This window comes from Pocillopora verrucosa, chromosome 6 (assembly GCF_036669915.1).
Source record: "Pocillopora verrucosa isolate sample1 chromosome 6, ASM3666991v2, whole genome shotgun sequence".
Lineage (NCBI taxonomy): Eukaryota > Metazoa > Cnidaria > Anthozoa > Scleractinia > Pocilloporidae > Pocillopora > Pocillopora verrucosa.
Window position 1 is genome coordinate 20,786,904 of NC_089317.1, and position 24,228 is coordinate 20,811,131.

A 24,228-nucleotide genomic window follows, 5' to 3' on the forward strand; every position below is an offset into this window, starting at 1 on the left:
TCTAAACAGAAAGCGCAATTTTACATGAGCATTATGATAAAATAACATTGATTGGTATATTATGTGATGTATGCCACTCGGAGTAAGTCAAATTGTTTTTGGAATTCATCTGACCTCTGACAACACAAATGTTTGCTTTAACGAAGATGATAGCTGTAGCTAACAGCACTTACCTTCGTTAAAGCAAACATTTGTGTTGCCAGAGGTCAGATGAATTTCAAAAACAATGGTTCGTGCGCTTATGGGTATGATATTGGTTTCTATCACGTAGATATTGATGAAACACCACAATTCCTCCTCGAATATAGTACATTTGACTACGAAGACGATCCGAGAAGGTGTGACTAAAGGAAGAAATCGCTTGCCGTTACTGAGTCGTTCTCTCTAAAGGATCTTCAACCTGAGCTTAGCTTCAAACTTGCAACTAAGACAGACAGAGCAGGAAAGATTAACAGAGTTTAATGTCCTTTCACCGTTAGAGATTTTTATACTTATACATAGAAGTATATATACATATATAGTATTAATTTACACTGGGAGAGAAACGAATATCATACTCTCAGGTCTACGATTTTTTTAGACTTTTAACTTACGTCATTTGACCTCTGGCAACACGACTGTTTGCAGCGACAGCAATCGTTTCTCTTAGTAACGTCTCGGGTAGGACCTTTTTCAATCACATTTTGAAAATAACATCTGAAATATACTCAGATTCTTCATTTTTATCATGATCAAGTTTAACATAAATTGAAACTCAAGTCCATCACCCTTCCTGGGCACGGAAGTGTGATCGTGACTATGGCATAAAATGCGTCGCCTCAAGCACTTTTAAAAAAAATGACTTTTTTTTGCATCTAAAATCACTTTAAAAAGCGGCAAACATTCTTGTTTGATCATAAGTTACTCATTCTCGTCCGAGCTGCTGCGAAGAATTCGAGAGGCTTTCAGAATCTTGTGACAAGGCGTGTAAAGTAAGTTGCTTTCTTCATTCCATGCGGCTGTTCTTCCACAATTTTCTTAGCTTTTTCTTACTAGTAGAGAATGGATATCCAGGGCTGAACTCTAGATTACAAAGGCGTAAAGATCTACTTAAATAGAACATTTCCTTAACTAAAACCATCCTTCCTAATAGTATGAGCTGTTGTTGGAATTAACTCGGCCCGCTTATCAAGACACGCCTTATTTACACGAGAGTATCTAATTTTTATTACTTCAAACTTTTTTCAAAGCCCTTCATGAAATTTCCGAGTTTTTTGCAAGATCAATTGACTGCCCTGTTCTTCACAATATTTTTCAGTTCGGTGTCACTTCTTTTTCTTCCCCGTCAATCTCTTGGAGTAGTTTAAGAAAAGAAAAATACTGTCAGCCTTCGGACATAGGGACGGAGAAAGCAAGAAGCGTTGACGAATGTTACCTGTCGCCCCTGTACGCTCTTACGAAGAACGCACTGAGAAATTGGCCTTTCAATTTTAAGGATGACAAGCCTCGTCGAAAGTGCTGAATAACGTCTGCGCATGTCATAATCTCACTTCTGTAACCATAACAACAGAGAAGACTAAACGATGTGGCGACAATTTTTAAAATTTAAAATTTTGATATCCTCTTTCCTCTTATAAAACGACTTGTTGGCAAACTAGAGCTGACTACCCTCCTTAAGGAACACCCACCACTCATTGATATTTCACGTTTTCCGTTTGGTTTTGTCAATTCAATACAGCGAAAGCAAGATAAACATGAAAATGTCCACAGTTTTGGTGCTTTGTATCGTGGCAATGTGTGCCATGGACTTCTTTGTGACAGGTAAAAGAATTTTTCAACTCTGAAACTCGCAGAAAAAGGCGACTTGTAACTTCTCTTTGCAACATTTATATATTTTCTAGCGAGAAGATAATTAAAATAGACAGACTAACCAGGTATAGGATGTTACTTTGCTATTTAGGAGTAGAAAGAAAATATATAATGGGGAGAAGAGTTATGAGGCAAAAGTCGGGAGAACAAGGACGGGTAACCTGTTTTCGATCGGAAATCTAGTGTTTTTTTAAAAGAAATGATTAGCAAATCTACCCGCGAATCTGAGCTTATTGAATTTTCACCTACTTGTTTTCAGCTGGCAAAATTGAGGCTGAGCGAAGACAATTTGGCAGACTCGCGAGATTGAAAGGTTGCATCTCACGTTAATATCATTTTAAAACTTTAAAGTGTGTATTATTATTTTTAAGAATTTCAATCTATACGTGTGCTAAGGAAGAGACAAGTCTAAATGAGATGAAGAAAAAAATAGGCAAATATATATATAAACAATGAATAAACAATGACAAATACAACAGATAATAAACATTATCCCAATATTTCAGGTTTCACGCAGACAATTTTGTCTGTCACTGAGCCTCTACTATCAGAATTCGTCCACAAGTCTTGCATCATCGCAAAGCTAAGATTACTAAACTAATATTTTATTGTTTTCAGGTGAAGGAATGCCTGCCGAAAGAAGGGGAGAGACAGGTTCATCGTCGATTCATTTGTTCACTTGCATAGCTTGCATGTTGACTTAAAAAAGGGTATCTGTTAAGAAAATCGGATAATATTTCATCCGATGTGCCTCATGCCTTTAAATTTGGCTATAAAATTCTCCATAAGTCTTAAATCATTGCGAAAACAAATTTTCCAACTTATTATTTAATTGTTTTCAGCTGAAGCAATGGCGGCCGAAAGAAGGGCACAACCAGATGAAATTCCTATCCACTTGTTCACTTGCATAGCTTGTTGACTTATAATTTGTAATTAATAGTTAATAATTATTGATTGATTAGACAATTGATAATTTTTATCTGTTGTGCCTCGTGCTTTTTTTAATTTTTTTTTTTATTAATAAATGTCACAAGTCTTTGATCAGCGCGAAAACAAATTTACTAAATTATTATTTAATTGTTTTCAGCTGAAGCAATGGCGGCCGAAAGAAGGGAACAACCAGGTGAAATTCCTATCCACTTGTTCACTAATTATTATAATTATAATTATATAATAATTATAATTATTATCTTGCTGTGCCTCATGCTTTTTTTAATTTTTTCTTTTATCAATAATTGTCACAAGTCTTTGATCAGTGCGAAAAAAAAATTTGCTAAATTATTATTTGATTGTTTTCAGCTGAAGCATGGGTGGCCGAAAGAAGGGAACAACCAGGTGAAATTCCTATCCACTTGTCTAATTGCAAAGCTTGTTGACTTATAATTCGTAATTAATAATTATTGATTGTTTAGACAATTAATAATTTTTATCTGTTGTGCCTCGTGCTTTTTTTAATTTTTTTTTTATCAATAATTGTCACAAGTGTTTGATCAGTGCGAAAACAAATTTACTAAATTATTATTTGATTATTTTCAGCTGAAGGAATGCCGGCCGATAGAAGAGAACAACCAGGTGAAATTCCTATCCTCTTGTTTAATTGCATAGCTTGTTGACTTACAATGAGTAATTAATAATAAGTAATTATTGATTGTTTAGACAATTGATTATTTTTATCTTGCTGGGCCTCATGTTTTTTTTAAGTTTTCTTTTTATCAATAAATGTCACAAGTCTTTGATCAGCGCAAAAACAAATTTGCATAATTATTATTTGATTGTTTTCAGCTAAAGCATGGGTGGCCGAAAGAAGGGAACAACCAGGTGAAATTCCTATCCACTTGTCTAATTGCAAAGCTTGTTGACTTATAATTCGTAATTAATAATTATTGATTGTTTAGACAATTAATAATTTTTATCTGTTGTGCCTCGTGCTTTTTTTAATTTTTTTTTTATCAATAATTGTCACAAGTGTTTGATCAGTGCGAAAACAAATTTACTAAATTATTATTTGATTATTTTCAGCTGAAGGAATGCCGGCCGATAGAAGAGAACAACCAGGTGAAATTCCTATCCTCTTGTTTAATTGCATAGCTTGTTGACTTACAATGAGTAATTAATAATTAGTAATTATTGATTGTTTAGACAATTGATTATTTTTATCTTGCTGGGCCTCATGTTTTTTTTAAGTTTTCTTTTTATCAATAAATGTCACAAGTCTTTGATCAGCGCGAAAACAAATTTGCATAATTATTATTTGATTGTTTTCAGCTAAAGCATGGGTGGCCGAAAGAAGGGAACAACCAGGTGAAATTCCTATCCACTTGTCTAATTGCAAAGCTTGTTGACTTATAATTCGTAATTAATAATTATTGATTGATTAGACAATTGATAATTTTTATCTGTTGTGCCTCGTGCTTTTTTTAATTTTTTTTTTTTATTAATAAATGTCACAAGTCTTTGATCAGCGCGAAAACAAATTTACTAAATTATTATTTAATTGTTTTCAGCTGAAGCAATGGCGGCCGAAAGAAGGGAACAACCAGGTGAAATTCCTATCCACTTGTTCACTTGCATAGCTTGTTGACTTATAAAAAGTAATTAATAATTAATAATTATTGATTGTTTAGACAATTGACAATATTTATCTTGCTGTGCCTCATGCTTTTTTTAAGGTTTTTTTTATCAATAAATGTTACAAGTCTTTGATCAGTGCGAAAACAGATTTACTAAATTATTATTTGATTGTTTTCAGCTAATGCAATGGTGGCCGAAAGAAGGGAACAACCAGGTGAAATTCCTATCCACTTGTTCACTTGCATAGCTTGTTGACTTATAATTTGTAATTAATAATTAATAATTATTGATTGTTTAGACAATTGATAATTTTTATCTTGCTGTGCCTCATGCTTTTTTTAAGGTTTTTTTTTTATCAATAAATGTCACAAGTCTGATCAGTGCGAAAACAGATTTCCTAAATTATTAGTTGATTGTTTTCAGCTAATGCAATGGCGGCCGAAAGAAGGGAACAACCAGGTGAAATTCCTATCCACTTGTTCACTTACATAGCTTGTTGACTTATAATTAGTAATTAATAATTAATAATTATTGATTGTTTAGACAATTGATAATATTTATCTTGCTGTGCCTCATGCTTTTTTTTAAGGTTTTTTTATCAATAAATGTCACAAGTCTTTGATCAGTGCGAAAACAAATTTACTAAATTATTAGTTGATTGTTTTCAGCTAATGCAATGGCGGCCGAAAGAAGGGAACAACCAGGTGAAATTCCTATCCACTTGTTCACTTGCATAGTTAGTTGACTAATGATTAATAACCTGAATAATGAGGGCTGTTTAGAAAATGGATAGTTTTTTTGTCGCTTTGCCTGAAAATATTTCCTCCGCTGTGCCTCGTGCCTTTATCTTTCGCTAAGAAAATTTGTCCACAAGTCTTTTAACATTGTAAATTTTAGCTTATTAAAATTTTTACTTGGTTGTTTTCAGGTGAAAGAATGCCGGGCTATTGAACGGGACAAAAAGGTTCATTTTCGATCCACTTGTTTACTTGCATAACTTTGTTGACTATGAATTAATAACTTGGATAAAGATGTCTGTTAGACAATAGCTAATTTTTCCTCCGCCGTGCCTCGTGCCTTGAAGTTAATCTATAATCCTGGCGAAACTAAGCTTACCAAATTATTATTTAATTGTTCAGTTTCAGGTGAAGAGGTGCCGGCCGAAAGAAGGTAAGGAAACACATCATTGTGGAAAATACATTACAAATGATGCCTTGCAAGGTTAAAATTGAAAAAACATCAAAAAGCCACAAGAATCTAAGGGAAACGAGCGTGCTTAGGAGCGTCGAAGATTTGCTTGGGTTATACGGACAAACTTTAATCCCCTTAAATAGCCGTCATTGTGTTATTCAAAATTATTTTTCTGTTTATATTTGCAGTATTTACAGCACCCATGGCAAGTAGCTTGGAGGAGGGATCAGCAGAAATGTTTCTGTAGTAAATATTGCCATTACCGTAATAAAGACTAATTGCTGAATAGAAGTGGCTTTATTTGACTGTGCAATGTTAATTTCAAGGGAATGCATGTTCCAAAAGGAAATGATTTGTGTCTTCGCCATACAAAAGAATTAAGGAATTTTGACGCTACGGCAGTGTGGAATTCTAAAGAGTAACCTAGCCCTTAAAATTTGTCTCAGAATACATCAAACATTCGGTTACACTCGTCTCCATTTTGAATTTTGCTAAGCAGCCCGGCCGCCCTTACCTGTGATCTAAAAACGTCCCACCCATCTGTCTCCTATTTCCTGGCGATCTCTTTGAACAAAAATATTTATTTAGTAACAATCAGAGCAGCTGCTGTTTACAAACCACACGTTATGGTCTTTTTGTACAAAACTGGTAGCCTTGAACCGGATTGGGTATTCCATCCAAGGAACGTCCTGAAGTTCCACTAGTTACATGGAAAGAACAACCAAATAATCGTTGTAATTAGCATAGCTTCATATTCGTAATCAGGACTACGAACCGAAGTAATCACGTCGACCCTGTATGACCCTTTGTTTTCTGAAATGTTTCCCCCCCCCCACTGGTCTCCAATCTTACCACATGCTCACATGCTATAGAATTATCATTTACACAAGCACAAGTACCGCAGACTTTGCAGATGACCTAGCCTGGCGCTGCTTTCTCACGGCCAACATCAGATGCAAAATAAGACCACAGTGCTAAGAGCCACCTCTACACAAATTGGCCTTAAGATACATCAGGAAAAGACCAAGATCCTCAAAATCAACACCAGCATCCCAGAACCAAAATCTCTAAGAGCCACCTCTACACAAATTGGCCTTAAGATACATCAAGAAAAGACCAAGATCCTCAAAATCAACACCAGCATCCCAGAACCAAAATCTCTGGTTAAGGAAACCACTAAAGAAGGTGGAAACATTTGTTTATCTAGGTAGCACTATCGCTAGGCAAGGTGGCACAGACGCAGACGTCATAGCACGAATCGGCGAGGCCACAGCCTCCTTTATACAGCAAAAAATCATCAGGAGCTCCAAGGAGATAAAAAAGAGGACCAAGATCAGACTGTTCTACTTCAATGCCAAGTCAGTCCTCTTGTAGAGCAGAAACCTTGAGGCAGACCCACCAAATACCAGCAGAAGATGAAATCAGAAGGTGAAGATGAAAATGGATAGGGCACACCCTTTGCAAAACAACACAAAGTGTTACAAGACAGGCCCTCTGCTGGAATCCCCAGGGTAAGAGAAAGAGAGAGCGACCAAGGAACACTTAGCGTCGTGATCTTGAGGTTGACATCAGAAAGACCGGCCACTCATGGCCCAGAACAGAGGTCTCTAGCGGACTATCTTTCATGCCCCAGTAGGAGCGATAAGCTCAGATAGAAAGATAGAAGTACAGCTGCGTTTATTGGAATATTGTTAGAAAAAATAAATTAGGGTGGGACATTAAAACTTTACGAACTCTGAGGGCCTCACTGAAAACCGTCATGGCGAGCAAGGCCTCCTCATTAAGTAGTATCATTATCATTACAATTATGATTATTATTATAATTATCATCATCATTATTATTATTCACCCAATCGTGTCCTGGTCAATCGCGCTTCTCCGCGCCCCAGGAAGTTTGCTCGTTTTCTTTTTTTTTTTTTTTTTACTTTGAGTTCTCATTTGTTCCTTGTGATAACTGCCTTTTTTCTGATTGGCTGCACTGATAACGTTAGTTTTGGTTAAACGAGACTAAATCAAAATTCACTCTATTGTAGTTTTATATTGTTCTCAGTAAGTCTGCAGAGTTGATCCCCAGGGAACAAATCTACCAATGGCGAGCCTGGCGGTGTAAGGTGTTTCTCCAGCTCCGATACGTTCATTTCAGTCTGGTTGAGCCATTTTTGATCCCTGGCATTGTTACTAATGACCGCAAAAGACTCTGCTCTTTGGACTTTTGTATCGTTAGACTCCTTCCATACACAGCAACCCGCTGTCCAGACAGCACGGGGTATGGCAAGATTTACACCATCGAGGACCACTTTTGAATGAAATGATTCTCCGTTTTCTTCAAGATAATTTGCAAGGCTAAATTCCGAGGATCCGGTTAGTAAGAACAAAGTTCCATGGCGGGCTCGATCTCCACACATACCTGCAGCGTAGCGGCGGATTTTAGCCTCAAAAATCTGCCAAGGTCCGCTGTTAGATGCAACGTATTGTGGGATTGTATTAGTGAGGGTGAATGTAGCTTTCATGAAATTTATATCAAATGTATTTATGGCGACAGGATTCATGTGCCCCCTGCTGAGAGGCTCTCGTTGTATCGCTCTTTTGTAGGCATTGTTCAAACCAGGGACACCTGGAAGAGAGAGGTATTCAAAGTATTCTGATACTTGTTTATGGAGAATTTACTGAAAAAATAGATAAATAAATAACAAATTTTCAGCTCCGTTGTCTGTGCTCTGGGGACACTAGATTGTTGGTGTCGTAAGTGATAACTTAAATTTCGTTGGATAATATGCGTCGCAGCTATAGCGGAGTCGGACGAAACTGGACCCGTTCTGATTCTTCCAGCCCGCTGAGATTCCTTAATAATCACACTTTTTTTTAATTTTCACTAGGTTGGAAGCGCTCTCACGACTCCAACAACGACTCCAGGTACGATTCCGCCGCAGGTGAAACTACCCCTGAGTGAAAAAATCAAAGACTCGTAAATATCACAAGAGTAATACCTGGAGGATTCCTAAATTTTCTTCTTTTTACGTCTCTTCGGCTGTATTTTCCAATGAAGGGCGCTTGCTGTGCAGTCACTTTGTATGCGGAATAAAAGGGGATATTTCTGTCCGGGTCAAACAGTGAAATAAAGTAGGGATGAGTTCCTGGGGGATCCTCAGGAAGTAACTGACGAATTTCTTGTCCCCGAGTGATACCTGGAAGACCCTCTGGATGTCTGTTCCCAGCGAAAAATGATGGCGACGGGGCCTTACATTGCCTGCGATGAGGAGCCTCGTAACGAGTTTCTTAACATAAAACAAACAAAACAAGACTGAAAAACAGTTTCAGTTGAGGGGATGCAGCGATAAGGGCGGGGATAATTTTTTGAAAAGATCTCTATAAGGAGATTTAATGATGTTATTCCATTCTTTCTTTTTTCATTTTAAAAGTGATTTTATTCTTCCTGTTGGAAGACACGATGGCCTCATAGTTGGTATGCTGACTCCTAGCCGAAATTTCCGTGTTCAAGACCAGGCGTCCGTTTCTCGAAGGTTCCGGTAATTTAACGGGCCCGTAAAGCTGTTCTGTTTTCCTTCAAGATGGGGATTTCCAATGTTTTAAAAAAAATTGTACAACAAAACTATCAGCTAAAAAAAACAAAATGGACTGGTAAAGCTGACTAAACCTGCTTCTCTCAACTTTAGATTTCTATTTCAAAATATGACTTCAAGCCCTGTTCGTGACCGGAACTTTTGAGAATGGGCCTCAGGCCCAGGTCGTTCTGCTGTGTTCTTGAGCACAGCATTTTACTCTCACTCAGGCTTTTACTCTTACTCAGGCTTTTACTCTTACTCAGGCTTTTACTCTTACTCAGGCTTTTACTCTTACTCAGGCTTTTACTCTTACTCAGGCTTTTACTCTTACTCAGGCTTTTACTCTTACTCAGGCTTTTACTCTTACTCAGACTTTTACTCTTACTCAGGCTTTTACTCTTACTCAGGCTTTTACTCTCACTAAGGCTTTTACTCTCACTCAGGCTTTTACTCTTACTCAGGCTTTTACTCTCACTAAGGCTTTTACTCTTACTCAGGCTTTTACTCTTACTCAGGCTTTTACTCTCACTCAGGCTTTTACTCTTACTCAGGCTTTTACTCTTACTCAGGCTTTTACTCTTACTCAGGCTTTTACTCTTACTCAGGCTTTTACTCTTACTCAGGCTTTTACTCTTACTCAGACTTTTACTCTTACTCAGGCTTTTACTCTTACTCAGGCTTTTACTCTCACTAAGGCTTTTACTCTCACTCAGGCTTTTACTCTTACTCAGGCTTTTACTCTCACTAAGGCTTTTACTCTTACTCAGGCTTTTACTCTTACTCAGGCTTTTACTCTCACTCAGGCTTTTACTCTTACTCAGGCTTTTACTCTTACTCAGGCTTTTACTCTTACTCAGGCTTTTACTCTTACTAAGGCTTTTACTCTCACTCAGGCTTTTACTCTCACTCAGGCTTTTACTCTCACTCAGGCTTTTACTCTTACTCAGGCTTCATTTTACTGTCACATAGCCTCCCTCCAGCCTGAGAGGAAGCTCTCCAGCTGATACACCCCACAATAGAGCTTGCCAGCAGGGTAGACGAAATGCTGGGGAGAGGGAGTGGCTTTATGTTACAGAAACCCAGTAAGTCTCGGGTGGACATGGAAGATGGGCCACTCGGCCTTTAGCAGAATTTACCTTCATTTATATACTCTCTGGCTTCAGAAACTTGGTTGGATAATGCAAACACTAACAGCACCACATGAATAATTGAAAATGGCCAAACATCTCCTATGTAAAGCATCGTAGCGTGCAATTAAACGCAGTCAGTTGCAGTTTCTGTTAAAAAAAAAGTAAAATAATTAATGAAAATAAAGCGGAATAAATCGGTAAACAAGACGAGAGACTGAGTCAGCAGAAGAAGGAACCTGCTGGCTTAAAAAGGACAAAAAAATCCTACTTTTGGCGTGGCGAGCTCAACGAGAATTCAACAATTCATTCAAGAAGTGACCAGAAAGTGCAATTACTCACCACTAAATCACAAGCTATGCAAGTCATTCTTTCAATAATAAAGTTTCTTTCCAAACCTTTCGTTCCACGTTGTTTCCGTGTGAAATTAATATCATTTTGATATTACAACCCGCAATCCATAGCGCAATAGAAGGTTTCTTAAAGGAAAAAAGCCTCCGACTTGGTTCTTAGCTTCACGGAAGACATTGATGTATCTTCAAGATGCAATCGTAAATTGTTGTTATCCGCCATTTTGAATGGTTATGCGGATTACCGCTGTACTATAAGTCCCAGACTCCCTCCCCGGTTAGTCTCCTTTCCGTTCTCTATTTCCTGTTCCCGTTCGCCGTTTCCCGTGATCAATTTCAGTTAGGTTTTCACAACACCCAGACGCTTTGTAGATTGGAAAAGTAGTTTTCAATCAACAGCCACCTCCCCACTTATCACGTGTTCATCACATCTTTATGTTTAAATGTGACCAAAAACTTAATTGTGAGGAGTCTTTTCTCATCCAAAATAGACAAGAAAAATTATGCAGGCGCGTAATACTAGAGGAAGGTTAGAATTCTGATGCGTAAGTATGCAATAGCGAGTGTAGAGTATATCCTGAGTATACCCTTGTCTAAAATCGGTTGAAAGTGAAAGGGACCTCCTTTTACGATGAATAAACATAAGAATACATTGTCTCGCAGTACAACTTCCTGCCCCAACAAATGATTTGCAAAAGCTTAAATTTTTAATTTTTTTTAGCTAAATGAAACGTTAATATGTACAAAGATACGCAAGTGCAAGACAGTGTGGACCTTATAACGTACAAAAGTCAATTTTCATCACAAAAATGTTGTGAAACGACACTGGCAAGCTGGACCTTAATAAATTTATGCATAAAATCAAGTATTTGTCCTTTATACGACGGCACGCTCACGGGATTCCCTAAGCTTTCACATAATAATAAATAAAGATAGCTATTTTCATTAAGCATCTGCTTCAATAGATCGAACAAATACTCTTACCGGTTCTATCCAGAAAGGACGATCGAGTAAGATAGTTGGGCAACCACCGGCCGTTCTCGAAGTTCGAAAGTTATGAAAATTAATATCCATAAGTCAAAGGTGGGTCTTAACGTGTCAACACGCCTCCCGAAAGCCTGCTTCGTTTGTGGGCACTGGGTTCAAATGGGAAAGCGGGCTTTATTTTAAATGAATTTCGTAATAGAAGTATCAAAAAACGGTTTGTTAAACAGTCAAGGGAGTAACATAATCAACTGAAAACGACTTAAGATGGGTCTTACAAACGGTGGGTCATGATCAGAACAGAGTTGGTCAGCATTGTTACGAGTTGCGATCCTACTTGGGTCATGCCCAGATACATTCGCAGACCGCCGGTGCCTCGCTTCCTTTTCAGTTTCTCCTCTCCTCCTTTTCAGTTCTTCCATTATTCCTTACAGGAATCAGTCGATCTGCTTGAATTAAAGACGTTTTTGAAGGTCTTGCGGATTGACTTGCATCAAAAAAAAAAAAAAAAAATTTTAAAAAAATCCTACGCACCATCCGCCTACCCTATGATCCATAGATTATGTGGTGGGTATCCTCCAGAAATGAAATCATTAAGTTGGTTTAAATAAACAATATTATAAAGCAGAAAGTGGAATTTAGCCTCGAGTGATGAAAATAACACCGCGTGAGGAAAAATGGGATCAAAGAGATCAATAAAAAATAGTGTAACTTTTCCTAAATACTAACTCAGCAAATCAACCGAAAGGTCATGAAACATAAAAAGGTACCATGTACTCAGTACGCTTTCCTAATGATATTACAGGACTTGAAACTGAAATTGAATTTTAAAAAGTTACAGGCTTGAAATGATATCACCGAAAGTAAATATCCCGTACATCCAATGTGCCTTTAGAAAATGATCACTGGGTTGATCGAGGAAAAACGCATCGCTAATGCGTTTAGCTGATTGAAATAGAAATTATTAGCGTCTTTGGACCTCTTTGAGATATTTATGAATTACCCCGCACAAATAGGCTCACTTCCGGGCGCTAAAACGCCATATTTGGAAGGAGTATTATCCTCTTGTACTTTGACCAATCACAGCAAGGATTACACTGAGCTCTTTGAAGCCATGTTGGTGTAAGCGTGGAGGAAGTTTAAGGCACGCTTTGTTGTTGTGTTTCAGTTTTGAATTTCTCCTTGATTAGTCTACCATCGAAGGGTTTTTAATCGAAGGGGGAGTGTGGTATGGTCCGCTTTCGTGAACCCGTCCAAACGCAGATCGCGTTAGAATGTCTCGCCGTTATGACATGGGTGAGCAAGATACTACATTATTGTCTTTACCTAAGATTGCACTCATTACTCTAAACCCAAAGAAGACACAATTGCAGAACTGTTTATTGGTCTACTTGTTTTGGGTGACTCCAGAAACATTTGGCAAGTGTGTCAAGCAAGGTGAGATCATGAACATGTGTATATTTAAAAAAAAAGTGAGGATTGGAAATACTTTGCCACCATGCCCCATTGAGAAGTGTAACATTATTCTTGTTTCGCTCAGTCTCAGTAGGACAGGTGCATTGTGTCCTTTGTCAAATGTTAATTTTTTTTTTGTAGCCAAAAGGTAAAGGCAAATCTCTCTATGACAATGTCTATGAATGCCTGAACTTGGAAGAAAGTCAATACTTTGGACTAAGTTTTTATGACAAAAATTATAATTTGGTAAGTGCCTCATTGTTTTTATAACAAAGCAAGAACTGCATCCTGGTGATATTGCATTCAATTTCGTATAAAAAATGAAAGGTACAAAGTATAAGAAAAAATTACTCGATTAAAGACTGCAAATACAATCATGACAATTCTCCTGTTTACTTTTTACCCCCACATCAGGATGCAGCTCAAGTTACTTTGGTGTAATTTGGAAGGAACTTTGTCTTAGTTGCCCTCTTCAGATCTTGAACTTTGTTTCAATTATCTGGAAGTACAATGTGTTTTTGAGGCATAAAGTTTAGTATCAGAAAATGGAGTGGCCTTGCAGAATCATATTCTCAACATCTGAATAAAACTGGCTCAGGGGACTGAAATATATCCAGAGAATTCTCCAATCTCTGATGCCCAGTAATCCCTGATACATGTTCTTGAGAAGATGGTCCCAGAAAATGTATTGTACATGTAAATAACTTGCTAGATTGAAGTTGAGTTCAAAAATTGCACTTTAGGTATAAGGACTCCATGAATTATTTAAGCACATGGATTACACCAAATGAAAAACATTGGTTTCCACAAACTTTTCCCAATGATAATCACACAGTTTCTGTGGAAATCACAACCATTATCCATCTCAACATATCACTTCCACCTCCATCACCAATGTGCCACTCAAACTACCCCAGAGTTTTAAAATTTCATTAGTCGGGTGTTTAGTTCACATTTAGATTCTACATGTATATTCAACCCTCTTACATGTATATAACATGATGTCACAAACATAGAAAAAATTCCATGAAGTTATTTTGTACTTTCAAATTGTAACATAGAGGCATTTGAAGTATACTGCCATTGATGCAATTTTGCCTGGCTGGAAAATCTGGAAGATTTTTGGTTGCACACTTGAATTTTTTTCTCTAGAGGCTTTGCTCTCAAAAATCAATAGTTGCATTGTTAAGCCAATATTTTCTTTCAGTATACTTTGATGTAAATTCACAAAATTTTTATGTACATAGCTCACAACTGAATTATTCCTCCCTCTGGCAAATTTTTTTTTCATGAAAAAAGAACATTTAAGGAATTTTTCTTTGTTAAATAAAATTTTGTTCTTGATACTGTTTTAACCCTCAACCTAATTTTTGTAATCTCACTGAACTTATCACAGACATAATGGCCTCCTCTGTCATTCAATTCCCCTACTTTGGCACCTTCAATTGATATTTCTATGGATTTGTCTTCATCAGGAAAAAAAGCAATTTCTTAAGATTTCTATCAGCACTTTTTGCATATTATTGTTGTATTGTTTAATTTTGTTTTGTACCTTCAAAAAGTACATCAGATGTGTGTCTGCAAAGGAGGGTCTTTATTTAAGTTGAAAATAATGATTTAAAGAAAGTAAGGATATTGAAAAATAAGACAAATAGAGAAAAGGGGTTTTGATGAACCCTAGAGGATATAATTTGATGGCTGGTTTTTAGCAAGGAAGTAGGGAACATGTTCTAACAGTTTTGCGAAGATTTTTGTTTAATAAGCACAAGTCACAGTGTATCTGTCTTTTATTGGCAGGCCATATTTTTAGCTTGATAGCATAAGAGTTCATGAACAATGTGCTGGTCATTGCGGTATGCAAAGAAAATTGCTTTTCTAAGCTTGCCTCTGGGCAAGTTGAAACCATTTCTCACTTGTCCAGGACCCATGGTATGGGCCTTTTGTCATCTGCAAGCAGAAAAAGGAAAAAATGCTTCATGCCCTCCAGGCAAATGTTAAATCAAATCAAGTAGTGCAAGTGGAAAATTAACTAGCACTGGATTATCTATCAGGACTTTTTTGCATGTGGTCATAGTTTTGGTATACATGTATATGTTTAAGCTACTAAAGGCAATTTATTTACATTTATTAATTTTTTTAGGACCCTTACCATGGAAAATTACTTACAAATTTAGCTTTGCCCCATGCCCAGGACTTATTCATTTGTTTATTTCACTTTGCTTTTTGGTCATTATTTACTTGTTTATTTATTTATTACATCCATTTTAAAATCACTGGTGATCCTTGTTAGGTTTTACAAAATGGTACCATGTACATTTGCAGTGTTAGGAGCAAACTGTACCTTAAATACAAAACCTTAAATTTGTACCTTAAATTTTTTTTTTTTTTACTGTTGTGGAACAGTGAGATTTCCAGTTTTTTTAGGGCATTGCAATTGAATTTTTGAAAGATTGAAACACCTGTATAGCATTTTCCTTTGTTTCTTCAGGTGTCTGTTGCCTGCTGGTGCTGACTACAACCTCCTGGGTGTAGCCAGAATACTAGAGATGCATGGTATTATACTCTATCCTGCCAAGGTAAGACATTCCTTTGAAATGCTGAATATTTTAGATCTGAATTGAATGGAAAGAAAATGAGGGGAAGGAAAAATAATACCAAGTTAACTTAATTATCAATAAAATTCCTTACCCCTTTGCAAGTGATGGTGATGTGCTACTTTTTTTTATTCCTTACAAGACAAAGATGATGTTGAACTTTTCCTTGCAGGCCCAGCCCATACATGTATGTGTGTCTGTATATTTCAGAACAGGACAAAAAAATTAATACATTTCCTAGTAAGTTCATGTGCACATGGTGTTTTCTCTACTTTGAAGTTCCTAATCCTCCTGTCAGTACCCCTCACCTTTCCCCCTTTTGTCACCAAAATTACAGGTGAAGTAAAATGTTTTTGTGGTTTTGTTGATCATCTGTGCCCACTGGTTATATTTCATTTCTGTTTCAGGGAAAAAATGAGAAAGCGTAGTTTTAAGAGAAGAAGATCTCTTTTGAAGCTCCATCCTGAAATATTTGTAAGTTGCAGATGTCATGAAACATTAGAGCCTGGCATTTATGAGTACAGCTATAGGGCTATTACTCAATTAAGTTTTGAAATTTATCTGGAATTGCTTTAGTTTTGCCTTATTCCCTCAGTGATTAGTCTCAAAAATGCACGTCATTGTCTAAATCAATTGGATGCAAATTAATTAAAACCAATCCTTACTTTGCTAATTGTGGTTGCCTGTGCTTTATATTTGCCTGTTTTAACTTCTTGTTTTTTTTTTCTTATTAGTGCTGATTACTTCAGTTTTGATTTTTTGACACAGTCTAAAACTACTCTGAACGAACCTATAGATATTTGGGTTAATTGTGTTCCTTTTTATCTTAGGGCCATAACTAGGATGTTGTGGCAAGTAGGAATGCATGTAAAAGCTTTTGGAAAATTGCAATAACTACACATGCTTTCTTCAGGTAAGTCTTTAATGTGTTGGTTTTTCTTGAATACCAGAGAAATGTGGATTACTATTCTTTTTTTGTTTAATGTACTCAGTTAAAGCTGCATGTACATGTATATCATTATTATAGAAATTTTGCACCACTGTTTAAACCAAAACATAAACCAACTCCAGTGTAATAGTTGGGTTCTCTGTGGCTCCTGGGGTACAGTGCACATATTTATCTCTCCATTATTTTCTAACAATTTTGGAAAGTAAAATTCGTATTCATCATCTTTTTTTTTCATCCAAACTTGACTAATAATTAACAACTTGAATAAAGAGTTCTGTTGAGACAATTGATAATTTTTGTCTCGCTTGCGTTATGCCTTTTTTAAGTTTTGTTATCAATAATTGTCCACAACCGGTTGATCAAATTAAGGTTACTAAATTATTATGTGATTTTTTTCAGGTGAAAGAATGCCAGCCGAAAGAAGGTAAGGAAATGGATCATTATGGAAAAATACATCATAAATGATGCCTTGCAAGGTTAGAATTGGAAAAACCATTAAAAAAACACAAGAATCTAAGCAAAACGAGAGTGTTTGGGAATGTTAAGATTTCCTTGGGTTATACGGACAAACTTAATCCTCTCCTCTTTAAATAGCGGTCATTGTGTCAATCAAAATCATTTTTGTGTTTATATTTGCAGCATTTACAGAAGCTTGGAGGAGGGATCAGTAGAAATGTTATTGTAGTAAATATTGCCATAACCATAATAAAGACAGACTGCTGAATGGTTGTGGCCTTTATTTGACTTTGCAAGTGATTAACATAATCGGACGACCGCGAAGACGTTAGGAGTTAAAAGGCGTACAATGTATTGTTTTTCCAATTTTGTTCCATATCCCAAAGCTGTTTGCGTAATGAAGTATGGGGTAAAAAAGAAATCTTGCCGATACTGCGTTGCTATGCATTTTTTTCTGTTTAATCCACTTTACTGAATTTTGATCTTAGCTTTTGTAAAGTAAAGTTGTTGTCTACATGTAGCTGTTTATAGCCGAAAAACAAAAAACTACAGCACTGCCAACGTGGACGTAAAGTCAATATTTTAAATATCTTTCCTTTGTTTAAACATGGGGAAAAGATTTGTTTGCATAAAAGAAGACAGGGAATAAGCCAAGAAATATAACGACAATGCAATTGGAACTTGAAAAAAGGGATGTGCATGGCACTTGTTGGGCCCATTCCGATTAAGCTATCTTTCTTTATCAACTGTTTTCTTTAAAAGCATCCCAATAACTTTATCATCGTAGAAATTAATGGTCCCCGAATGCTAGAGAATGGTCTAGTTGGGCCTGGGAAGCTAACAGCATTTACCAAGAGCGCAGAAACAGGACAAACATTAAAAGAGCAGATAACGCGCATGAAAGAACTTTGCAAGCGCATGGAGAAAGAAAGAATGGAAGCGGAAAATAAACTCGTGTATTCTCCTGTACTAGTTCCCCTGTATTTGAAAGTTAAAAAGGTATAAATAATCGGCAATAGAAACAGGTTTTTATCGCATTCCTACAATTTTAAGGAAGTAAGGGAGTGGAGCGCTTATTTGACATTTTGGCTCAGGGAGTGGGCGTTCATTTGGAGGTTGGCTAATTCGAGCCTAGACGGAAATACTGTATTTCAGGAAATAAAACTGAGCACAAAAACACCATTTCTCTTCATGGATGACGCCAGGTTGACAATGACTTTTGTAGTGACAATAATGTATTTATTCTACAAAAAGGCAATTAAAGAGCAAGCTTATATCTCCAATACCACTAAAATATCTTTTGAAATTTGTATAAGCTCATTTATGCTTCAAAAACTATATAATAAATGAAACTGATGCTAAATAAATGAAACAAGATCAACCCAGTGTAAACGAAAAGCCTGATCTCAAACAGTATCTGTGGATTGTACTTGTGCTCTATGAATTATTGAGTGGGAATTTACCACCAGAAGTCTGAAACCCCTTAGCCTAGGATACCAGATTACAAGAGGAGCAAGTTTTTGAGAGCTCTTCAGTTTCCCAGCTTGCTATCGTAGCTAACCTTGAACTTGCAGCTCGGAGGAGGTTATTAAAGTACAGTAATACTCCGCTAACTCGACTCAGTTAACTTGAACCCCTTGGTAACTTGAACAAGATACGATTTCCCGTAATGAGGCATTTTGTTTCCTAAATTGATATAAAGTTATGGGGCATTAGGTTCAAACAAAATACTTTTATCTTCTAGGGCTAGGGGCCAGGGGCTAGATTTAAATATAAGTATATCATATTTACAGCGTTTAGTTAAAGTAAGAAAATATAATTATTGGCTGTCTAGGTTGAAATGCGCGTAAAATGTGTGTTAGCACTCAAAATCTTTGCAAAGAGTACCTCTAGATTGAAAGTTGTGAGACAAATCAAAACAGTCACCAAAGGCCAACACAAAAACAAAAATTAAAATATAATGAACCTAAAAAAATTTGGATAGACACCTACTGACGACCTCATACGCTGGAAACTGTAAGAAACATTTGAATTTGGTGCACTTTGCAACTGATTGGTTGAGAGTGTGATTCAAACTTTCTACTTTTAGAGAACTCACAGTGGATAGTGAAACAAAAGGGTTGGACCCTGGATTAATTCTTGCACTCAACTAAAAAATTCCCTTATGGAAGAGGTTTTGCTCCTCTATAAAAGTCCTGTATCCCAATAAAATGAAAGTCAATCAACTTCTTCTTAATTTTCGCTGTTAAAGAAAACAAATTACCTCTCTTTGAATGAAGGAACACGTTTACGCCTCTAGAAAGTTTTCCTACAGTACGTCTTTGATTAAACATTCTCGGCGGAGTTGGGAACTCTGGGAATAACATGCGGAAGGTAAATGCAAGGGCTGTCGCTAGGATACCGCCTGTTACTTTGGCTTGAGGTAGCTTACTTAAGGAGAAATGATCACCAGGACAAACAAGGTGGGTTGTACTTCCATCAACCAAGTCTCCCCAAATGTCCGCGATACGGTGTGATACGGCATTAATGAGTGAAGAGCTATTGTCCTGACATTTAAGGAATGTGAGAGGACCTCGATAACGAACCTAATAAAGATAAAGTGGTAAAAATACATTTTGCATTGAGAATGTTCCCTTTAGAGTGATGATTTTCAATAGCTACCCACATTTCCTCTTGTAAAATATTCCATTGAGAGTCGGGAATTTGCTCACCGGAGCGATAATTTTTTCCTTCAGTACAGTCGGTTGTGTCAGTCAAAATCTAGATCAAAGCCTAATTGCGTCATTCGTATGTAAGTGGGAAAAAGCAGGAAATTCATCTATTTAAACAATTCTTAGGGCACAGTAAGGAAATATTATTGATTAAAGATTTTGAACTAGAGCTCCTAAATGCAAGGTGCCGGTTTATGGGTTCATAAAACTGCCAATACAAGTTTCATTTCCGAAGAATTATGTAATTAAGTGAAAATGCTATTTACCTCAGCAGGCTGCCATTCGTGGTGTGTTCGATTGGCAATGGTTTGATTTGTGAAAAGAGCCTCTCTGAGGGTTCTTAGATTGTAGGAAGTAAGCCCCTTTGTATAATGCTTCTGTTCTGCAGTTCATCAATTATCCAGTCTTGAGTGTGTGTCTCCCTCAGTTGTCTGTATTCGCTAACGTTCATCTTAAGGGAACCTAGGGCCAGCTTCTCTAGGTAGCTTTCATACTGGAGCTAAATAGAGGTAAGAAACATCTAATGAACTACAAGAGAAAACACTGGGCAGTGTGAATAGCAATGTGAAGCCACTTAATGGCTCTAAATCACTGGGAACACGTAGATATTGATTCGCTATTGACGATTCTTTACAAGTCGTCAGAAACTTGCCTTCCGTTTAAAACCCTTTAAGGTTCACAAACCAATGATCCATTGGTCCTTGCTTGACTGTTCAATTTTAATTGGCTGTTAAAATGGCCACCTAAGAAATCACTAGATTGTATAACGGACTCATGTTCTACTCCAGCTAGTCTGCTTCCCTCTCTGAGTACAAATGAAAGTTCTCTTTATGTCTAAAATTATTTGAGTTTGAAGGTCTACTGTACCAATAGTCGGGTTCGAAAGCAATATTTTTAGATTTTTTAAGACGTCAAATCCTGATTCCTTAGATAAATATTACTTCAACCCTAAGACCATAGACGAAATTATCCAAAGAGATCACCCATACATACACTTGCTTGATGAGGCATTTGAGTTACATTAATTCATAAACTTCAAAGACTGCAACCCCAAAATGATATGCATTTCATCTCAAAGCTTTGTTTATCAAATTGGCTATTAGCGGGGTGTACACTTTTAACAATAACTGAAAATTTTGTATTTTTGTCAAACCTGAACTTGTTAGATAACATCGAGTCAACTCTTTGCGTAGTAAACAGCCTAGAGGCTATAGTCTGTGAACGTGATGACCAAGGGAATGTGTCAATCATGGCAACAAACTCCACACTCTGATTCTGTTCTATCAACATGGAAGCCATTTCGTACGCCAGAAGTCCTCCATATGAATATCCGCTTAGAAAGTATGGTCCGTGGCGTTGCTCCTTCATGATCAAATGCACATAATGTGTGGCAAGCTCTCGTACACTTCCCCAGTCTTCACTGATGACTGTGGGGTCGGTAAAGCCCAGGGCATAAAAGGATACCAAATCCTGATGAGGAAAAATGAAAGATACGGCCATATGTTGAAAGACTTTTACAAATGATAGCTCAGACCAGCTCTCCTTAGGGAAAAAATTACTTAGAGGTAAAGACGGCTTGTAGAGCATATCAGCTAGAGTCTATTCCTTCAGAAGTCACTTTAGCAAACCAGGAAAAGCTCAATTATCCCTAGAAACTGTGACTTCATCAGACATCTTAGCCTTCGATGCATGACCCCTATAAACTAGAAAGTGTTTCTTTAGCCATAGCCTTCCACTTTTCGAGTTAAGGGAGAAATGTAAAGGATAATTTTTTATGGGTTGTAAGATATTATGCAGCAATAGATTTGGAACGAGATCTCATTCTGTCAATAGTCCTATAGAGGAGTATGTGGACTTACAAAACTGACTTTAGCGATAAATAACATGATGGAATTGTCAGGGCTTTACCTGTCCTTGAAATCCAGAGGATATAGGCACCAAACTTAACACATAGCGGTGTGAGGGATGGACACAGAAGAATTTTATTGCTGAGCCCTCAGGAGAGTACAGGGGTAGGACTTGCACTTCAGGCTCTGATGAGATGGTTGTGGGAGATGATTGTTCTGATGATTGAGTGTCTGTGGGTCCATTTTCTTGGGTCTCACTATTGAGGCTGGCTGCTTTTCCAAGAAGCTTGGCATTAACTTCCCTGGCCAATTTTGATACAGTGGTATCAGGCTGCATAAAGTATAGAATCTGAAAAATAAAAGAAGAAGGTTGAAACCTGTAGGATTTATTTTTTAACATCTCAGTCAGTACTCATACATTTCCATCTTAATGAAGAAATGCGTAATGTGGCCTCCAGGTTGCAGTTTGTTAAAAGTATTTTAAAACTCTTTACTTTTGACCCCCAATTACATGTTGAAAAATGATCACGCAAAACATTTATGAGCCGAGACTTCAACCATAATTTTTCAAAATTCTCTTTGTAACTGACTCAAATGATCATAATAGCGCCAAATAATAAACTCGGCATCTATTGGTTTGTTTGATTTTGTAGATAATGGGGCGATTTTGATCCACTTGAATCATAATGGAAAGCTATTGAGTTCAAATACAAGTGGAACACAATTACCTTATTATAGAACTAAAAACATCTTAAAATGGTTCTAAGGGCTAGACCGATCTTTATTCAATGGGAGTTTTATATCTTACCATCAAAAGAAAAATATCTCAATTAAATAATGTTTAATTCATTACGTAACGAACTTACCTCAAAAGTAGCCTGTAAAGTGGATTCAAGTAGCATTTTAAGGGTCAGAGCTCCAGTTGAGTCAATACCCTGGCTGTACAAGCTTTTGTTTAGATCCGTTTCTGAAGAAAACGAATGTCCTGACAAGTCTGACGTGACCATGCAAATATACTCCAAGACAAGTTTGCCTTTTGCTTCTGGATTCCTTTCCATCTGAATCCTTTGCAGCAAAGAATCGGTTGTGTTTGTCTGGCCATCAGAAATGCTCATTCCTCCAGTGATCAGTGAAAATCGGAGACTCTTTCGAATTCCAGTGTTACTTTTCATGAATCTAAACCAGTCAACACCAAATAGGGAGATTTGAGAACGACTCAGCTCCTGGGCTAAAACTTTGGCCATGAATTTGACACCTGAAAAGTAATTACAAAATGGACTGTGAAACGTTATTGTGATGAACAGCTTGACTGTGCACAAGTATCATGAATATGCAACCTGAATCCCGGAATACAAAGGAAGCAGAGAATGTTTTGTTTTAGAAAACTTCAAGTTGGCGAGATATATATTGACTGATTCAGCAGAAGTTGCCGTCTCATATTCAGGAACACCATTTACCACCAACTGATTTCTGTTGTTTGTGAGACTTCTGATTCATGGAGTAAACACTTTGCAATCAGCTCAACCATCCATTCAAAAATAAAGTAATAGAGAAACTGTTCTGTACAAAATAAAAATAAATCAATCGTAGCTTTTCAGTCACTGTGTCAAAGATAGCCTCTGAGCTGATGCTTTCAGCTCAATAGACTTTTCAAAGATAATGGAACTATTTCATGTGCACTCATTGCAGTTATTTTTGTTGCCTCTTTGAACTATTTAACATTCAGATGGAAGTATTTAGTAAGTGTTGACCTTAAAATTCTTTGTGAACTATACTTTACCATCTTTAGCGTTTATGAAGTCCAGTCCTGTTTCTGCCATGTGTTCAGCTAACGCCATATTACGTGCTAACACACCGGCCCCTCCTATAGGCCCCCATTTTATCGAAAGACCGAGTAGACCAAGCACCTGCCTCCGGTAATGGGCGAGAGAATCTTGGAAAGCGTTGCAGACTGAATATGAGGATGATCCTATGTTTCCAACGTCTGATGCCATAGAAGAAATCATAACGAAGAAATCCAGATCCATTTTCAAGCTATTTGATGTAGTAAAAAGGAAACTAAAATATATCTCACAGGCATTATTTCGGCTACATTTAAACTGAAGACGCAAATTTGTGAAGCTCAGGTGTTGTGCGTGCTTTAGATAAATATACCATATAGTTTAGTCAATTTGGCGATGATTCGCGCGTTGTTCAAGCATTTTTCAGTTTTAAAGTAGAGTTAGTTGTGAAATATTTAGCCAAAGTTTTGTCAATTCAATTTAACTGGCACTATTGTAATCTATATAAAAAGTACACACTCCCGCAATCAAAGTCTTCTCATTTATTTGATGAGGGGGACATATATGTTAAGGAAAGCAAAACTTCATATCAATGGGTACAACGTTGGGAGTATTACTTGGTTTTACAATTTTGTAAACGTTTTCCAATATTTTAAGAACAATAAAAATTAAGATTTAGGAAAAACGTTTAAACTTCCTGACATAAGATTATTACAGTAACCTTGAATTTTAGGTCCCATGACGTTTATGAAGCCTTCAAATGTCCAATCTTGAATTAAGGTATCGTTAAGAACTATAGCC

The 24,228-nt window shown here is 36.9% G+C and overlaps 2 protein-coding genes, 1 long non-coding RNA gene and 1 pseudogene across 7 annotated transcripts; 2 read left to right on the forward strand and 2 right to left on the reverse strand.

Moving 5' to 3' along the window:
- Positions 1-861: 861 nt before the first annotated feature.
- LOC131794210 (fibrous sheath CABYR-binding protein) lies at positions 862-5,901 on the forward strand. Its single transcript, XM_066167946.1, has 17 exons — positions 862-971; positions 1,718-1,800; positions 2,108-2,161; positions 2,467-2,502; positions 2,936-2,971; positions 3,148-3,183; positions 3,385-3,420; positions 3,631-3,666; positions 3,868-3,903; positions 4,114-4,149; positions 4,353-4,388; positions 4,598-4,633; positions 4,843-4,878; positions 5,088-5,123; positions 5,348-5,383; positions 5,559-5,589; positions 5,799-5,901. Exons 2-15 carry the CDS (start codon positions 1,734-1,736, stop codon positions 5,368-5,370), a joined length of 540 nt encoding a protein of 179 aa, XP_066024043.1. The 5' UTR covers positions 862-971; positions 1,718-1,733; the 3' UTR covers positions 5,371-5,383; positions 5,559-5,589; positions 5,799-5,901.
- Positions 5,902-7,486: 1,585 nt separating this feature from the next.
- LOC131794187 (uncharacterized) lies at positions 7,487-11,753 on the reverse strand. Of its 3 annotated transcripts, none has more exons than XM_059111722.2 (4): positions 11,635-11,753; positions 10,310-10,450; positions 8,598-8,885; positions 7,487-8,224 (listed from the first exon to the last, which is right to left on the reverse strand). In XM_059111722.2, exons 2-4 carry the CDS (start codon positions 10,413-10,415, stop codon positions 7,635-7,637), a joined length of 984 nt encoding a protein of 327 aa, XP_058967705.2. In that variant the 5' UTR covers positions 10,416-10,450; positions 11,635-11,753; the 3' UTR covers positions 7,487-7,634. The 3 variants fall into 3 exon arrangements, with proteins under 3 accessions (XP_058967705.2, XP_058967693.2, XP_058967700.2); XM_059111710.2 differs by lacking the exon at positions 11,635-11,753 and adding an exon at positions 10,699-10,868; XM_059111717.2 differs by lacking the exon at positions 11,635-11,753 and adding an exon at positions 10,643-10,868.
- A 998-nt stretch (positions 11,754-12,751) lies between these two features.
- On the forward strand, positions 12,752-18,462 carry LOC131794222 (uncharacterized). 3 transcript variants are annotated; one of them, XR_010717868.1, is made up of 8 exons: positions 12,752-13,071; positions 13,231-13,335; positions 15,578-15,665; positions 15,856-15,923; positions 16,091-16,157; positions 16,514-16,596; positions 17,032-17,056; positions 17,272-18,462. It is a non-coding gene; the product is annotated as an uncharacterized lncRNA (long non-coding RNA). The 3 variants fall into 3 exon arrangements; XR_010717867.1 differs by having other exon boundaries at positions 15,578-15,923; XR_010717869.1 differs by lacking the exon at positions 15,856-15,923.
- A 788-nt stretch (positions 18,463-19,250) lies between these two features.
- On the reverse strand, positions 19,251-21,999 carry LOC136281940 (uncharacterized; annotated as a pseudogene).
- Between the last annotated feature and the right edge of the window lie 2,229 nt (positions 22,000-24,228).